The 5359-nt window shown below is 38.6% G+C and overlaps 1 protein-coding gene across 1 annotated transcript; it reads right to left on the bottom strand.

The window, feature by feature from the left end:
- Positions 1-2732: 2732 nt before the first annotated feature.
- On the bottom strand, positions 2733-5012 carry LOC107894248 (cytochrome P450 CYP749A22). Its single transcript, XM_041110022.1, has 5 exons — positions 4393-5012; positions 4089-4312; positions 3787-4019; positions 3327-3705; positions 2733-3243 (listed from the first exon to the last, which is right to left on the bottom strand). Exons 1-5 carry the CDS (start codon positions 4703-4705, stop codon positions 2803-2805), a joined length of 1590 nt encoding a protein of 529 aa, XP_040965956.1. The 5' UTR covers positions 4706-5012; the 3' UTR covers positions 2733-2802.
- Between the last annotated feature and the right edge of the window lie 347 nt (positions 5013-5359).

Here is a 5359-nt window from a genome sequence, read left to right as displayed (position 1 = left end):
CTAATGGAGGAATGCTTCACAACAGGGGAAAATACATCATTGTAGTCAATTCCCTCATTCTGAGCGTAGCCTTTAGTTACCAATCTTGCTTTGTAGCGAATATCCTTCTTGCTAGGAGATCCATCTTTCTTTGCAAATACCCACTTGCATCCGATTGCCCTTTTACCTTTCGGTAATTGCGCCAATTCCCAAGTATTGTTCTTCAGGAGAGACTGCATTTCTTCATCCATGGCGCTTTTCCATTTATCACTTTCTAAGCTTTGCATTGCTTCTTGATAAGTGATAGGAATATCATCAACAACGGGAAGGGCGTAGGCCACCATATCAGTAAATCGAGCAGGTTTACGAATTTCTCTCCGTGGCCTTGCAACTGCAACTGGTTCTGGTGTACTTAGTGGTTCTTGGGTCAGAACCTCTTCAACCTCTAATTCCTCCATTGTGGCTGGAGAATTAGACTTATTAACTGGGCAAATCCCCATCTGCTCAAACTCCACCTGTTTTGGAGTACACTCCACCTGCTGTGGAGTATTGCTCGTCTGAATATCTTTATCTGCTACCTTTTTCAATGTTGCAGATTCATCAAAGGTAACATCTCTGCTACAGATCATTTTCTTTGTGCTTAAGCACCAAAGACGAAATCCCTTCACTCCAGAAGTGATTCCCATAAAGAGAGCTTTCTTTGCCCTCGGATCTAACTTTGACTCCTTCACATGGTAATAGACAGTGGTTCCAAACACATGTAAGGAATCATAATCTGTAGCCGATTTTCTAGACCATACCTCCATAGGAGTTTTTCTTTTTAATGCAGATGATGGCAAACGATTAACAAGATGGCCAGCGTATGTCACAGCCTCAGCCCAAAATTGCTTGCCCAACCCAGCATTGGACAACATACATCGAACTTTCTCCAGCAATGTTCGATTCATACGCTCTGCCAATCCATTCTGCTGTGGTGTATCCCTAACTGTGAAGTGTCGAACAATACCATACTCTTGGCACACATCGAAGAACGGATCACTTTTATATTCCCCTCCATTGTCCGTCCTAAGCCGCTTGATTTTCTTGCCAGTCTGGTTTTCGATCATAGTTTTCCATTTAAAAAAAACTCTAAGCACTTCATCCTTAGTTCTCATGGTATACACCCAAACTCTTCTGGAAAAGTCATCAACAAAAGTAACAAAGTAGTGTTTTCCTCCCAATGAAGGTGTCTTGGAAGGCCCCCACACATCTGAGTGAACATATTCCAAAATACCTTTTGTATTATGGATAGCAGTACCGAATTTCACTCTCTTTTGCTTTCCCAGAACACAATGCTCGCAAAATTTTAATTTGCAAGCCTTTGCACCTTTCAACAATCCTTGCTTTGCCAGAATTTGCAAGGATTTTTCGCTGGCATGTCCCAACTTCATATGCCACAACTGTATTGAGTCCAATTCTTTGTTGCCGGAAGCTGCAGCGACTGCTCCAATAACTGTACTACCTTGGTAGTAATACAAGTTATTTTTCCTGATGCCCTTCAATATCACAAGTGCGCCAGATGTCACTTTCAAAATCTCATCTCTCATAGTAACAACTGAACCATTGGATTCCAGGGCTCCCAATGAGATGAGATTTTTCTTCAAACTGGGCACGTACCGAACATCAGTCAGAACTCTGGTTGATCCATCTTTATTCTTTAATTGGATTGAACCTATCCCAACAGTTTTACAGGCATTGTCATTGCCCATATAAACAACTCCTCCATTTAGTTCTACTAAATCAGAGAACCACTCCCGGTTAGGGGACATATGATAGGTACAACCCGAATCCAATATCCACTCATCTGAATGGAACGATGATGATGATGCAACCAGTGATAGTTCAGAGTCACTGGTATCATGCTTTGCAACACAAGCATCTACAGCAGCTTTTCCCTTATTCTTCAGCTTTGGACAATTTTTCTTCCAGTGGCCTTTCTCATGACAAAAAGCACATTCATCTTTCCCGAGTCTGGACTTTGACTTTGATCTCCCCTTTTGAGTTTTCTTCCGAGTGTATGAACGACCTCGGACTACTAAAGCTTCTGTATCTCTGATTGAGTTTTTCTGTTTGTCCTTCTTTCTCTGTTCATAACTGTATAAGGCCGCACAGACTTCGCTCAGAGATATATCACTCCTGCCATGAAGTAGAGTAGTTTCTAGGAACTCAAACTCCTCAGGAAGTGACCCCAACAACATCAAAGCCAAATCTTCATCTTTGAATGTCTCATCCATATTCAGCAAATCAGTGACTAACTGATTAAATTTGGTGATGTGATCATTTAATAGCACAATTAAATACTACTATTATACCCTTAAATATTGAAAGAAAAATAGGACAAGAAAGAACACAAGAGTTTTAACAAGGTTCGGTAAATTATACCTACGTCCTAGGGCACTAACACTAGATGATAACTTTACTATCTCAAAAATATTACAAACAAATAGAATTCCTTAAGAATTCTCAAATGGGAGAAGAGAGAAAACTAAGAGAGAAAGATTGGTTGGGATGAATTGAAATGAGAAATTAGAAGGCCTATTTATAGTTGAGGTTTAAGGACCAAACAATAAATAGCCCATTATCTCAAGGACCAAAAAAAAATTATCCCTTGCCACTTTTCCAAAGTTGGTGGTTGTCATTATTGATTGTCTCCCATTAATGTTAATGGCAACCATTATTAATTGTCTTCCATTAATGTGAACAATATCATCGTATGGTTGCAAAATACAGTATCATCCACATTTTATTATATATTACAATATTGGAGACCAACAGCCTAGAATTTTAAGCATCATAATGTAGTGAATGAAACAACAACTGAATCCCATGTTGTGGCTTGAGTGAAAGACGTGGTGCAGGTGCGTGAACATAGGTAGGGGAGACGGTGAAAGTATAGCGTTGCAGAATCATGGAAAGTGCAGTTTTCACTTCAGTGATTGCAAAGCTCATGCCTACGCAAGATCGAGGTCCCAATCCAAAAGGCATAAATGCAGCTGCATTGTACTTAGTAGCTTTTGCAATCCCTTCAGCAAACCTCTCTGGTTTGAAAAGATTAACATCATCTCCCCATAAGTCAGGATCATGGTGAAGTGCTATGATTCGCATGTCGACCTCTAAATGAGTAGGCAGGACAAGTTTTCCTAATTGGACTTCTCTTCCTACTTCTCTTATCACGCGATTTAAAGGAGGATAGAGCCGTAAAGTTTCATTGATAATCATGGTAATCTGTTGGAGAAAAAGAAATCCAAAAGGCAATATAAATGGTCAGTGCTAGTTTTCAAGCTATTGAATTTGTATAGTTTGCTTACCGTCTTTAATTTGGCCATCCCTTCAGAATCTGGGTTTTGATTACCAAAGACCTCAATCACCTCTGCTCTTGCTTTGTCTTGCCAATCGGTGTGTATTGCTAAAAGCAGAGTTGCCCATGCAAGCAAGGAATTGACTGTTTCTTGCCCAGCAAAATAAAAAGTTTTGCACTCATCTACCATATCTTGAATCGAAAGCCTGTTTTTCTGGTCCGCCTCATGATAAGCATTTACAAGTAATCCCAGAAAATCACGACCGAAGTTATCAGCTTCTCCGTTCACTACTCTCTCTTCCCTTTTTTTAACAATCCTCATCACAGAATCATGTATCATTTTGGCAATTCTTTCTGATTCAATTTCATCAGCAGATTTCCAAAACTTGCTGAAAAGGACAACCAGATTAAATCAACCCATTGTAAGCTGAAGTATGTTGATTAACAAAGTAAAGATTTGATGAAGTTACCTGATGATGGGAATCTTTGCTTTTAAAATATTTCTGCCCGCAATTACTGTCAACTTCATCAGCATGTCAAAAATCTTCTCCCCTTCCAAGTAACTGCTACCAAAGGCGGTTCTGGATATCACTTCTGAAGTCAATAATCTGAACTCTTGGAACACTTCTATCTCTTTGCCCTCCTTACTTTTCCATTTCTCAAGCATGGTTTCAACGCTAGCAACTACTGCTGGAGTCATATTCTGCAAAAAATTATCAAGTTTGTAAATGTCCCACTACAATAATTAGATTAGAAGGTAGAGATGATTTACTTTTAAGCTCTCCCCATGAAAGGCATAATTGGCCAGTTTCCTTTGCCTTGCCCATTTCTCACGTTCGGTTGAAGCAAGCCCATCGCCTATTAGCTTGTCGAAGAAATATGAAATCTTTGGCTTTCGAAAAGCTTTGTCACTGTTTTTAAGGACCTCTTTGACTAGATCTGGGTCTGAAATTTGCAGTTGAGCTCGAATTCCATTCCAACTAAGAAAAGTGCTCCCTGAAAGAAAGTGATTTCTCTTCATGGAAAGTGGAGGTTAGTCAGAAAATACTACCCAAAAAAGAAAAAAATATTCTAACCGTATTTGTTGATCCAGGAGTAAACATGAGGCACGACTCTGGGAAATATATCGTGCGTCAAGGCCATAGGTTTGGTAGATGCTTCCATGGACATTTGGGCAGCTTCTTTGTTGTTTCCATGGATAAATTCATAAGGAGGTCCTCTGATTCCTTGTGAATTCATGATGAACTGTACCCGTTGAGGTATCCACCAATACTTGTAGAAAACATTGAGCAAAGCAACGAAGAGGTAGAGGCATAAAAAAGCTGTAAGCAGGATTAGAAGTTTTCCCATGGTTTCCATTTTCTTATGTTCACCGATCAGATTTTGCATCTGTTATGGTAATCTGGGTTTTGCAAGGTGACAGTCAACACATTTATCATCAAGAGACTACACTTGTCCCTCTTCAAGTCGTGTTAATCACGGCGTTGTTAGAAATTTACTTTCTTTTTTTCTTTTTTTTCATAATACGCCAAAAGAAATTAAAAATATAAACTAAATTTTATAGGTGATATGGTAATGTCTAGAATTTGTGCTTACCATGTTCATCTATTTCTCACGTTTCCAATCAAACAAATGCATGCAAAGACTTTGCTAGCATTTGGGCAAAGCAAAACCCAAAAGGTACTTTCCTTTCGGCCAACAAAACCAAGCCCTCGTTTTCGTATTAAGTAGACCTAGATCATCACTACGCCATTCAAAAACTTTTAATTATTTATAAAAATAACTTATTTTTATATCGGTGACATCATTGTCATTGGTATCACCACCTCTAGTTATAAAATAATAATAAATTTTTTGAGTGTTGTCATTGTTATTGGTGATATCCAACTAAATAATAATTATATAAAATGTTCAGACACCAAATAAAGCAATTATCATTTTTAAACTAGATGAAAAATAGGAGTGACGCCATTCCTCTTGGACACCAATTAAATGTCTATTTACATTCTAGGCTTGTCTTATTTTAAAATTAAATTTAAATAG

Source organism: Gossypium hirsutum, chromosome D13 (assembly GCF_007990345.1).
Source record: "Gossypium hirsutum isolate 1008001.06 chromosome D13, Gossypium_hirsutum_v2.1, whole genome shotgun sequence".
In the NCBI taxonomy this organism is placed as follows: Eukaryota; Viridiplantae; Streptophyta; class Magnoliopsida; order Malvales; family Malvaceae; genus Gossypium; species Gossypium hirsutum.
Note: the sequence above shows the minus strand (reverse complement) of the source record. Positions and strands in the feature narration are given on the sequence as shown.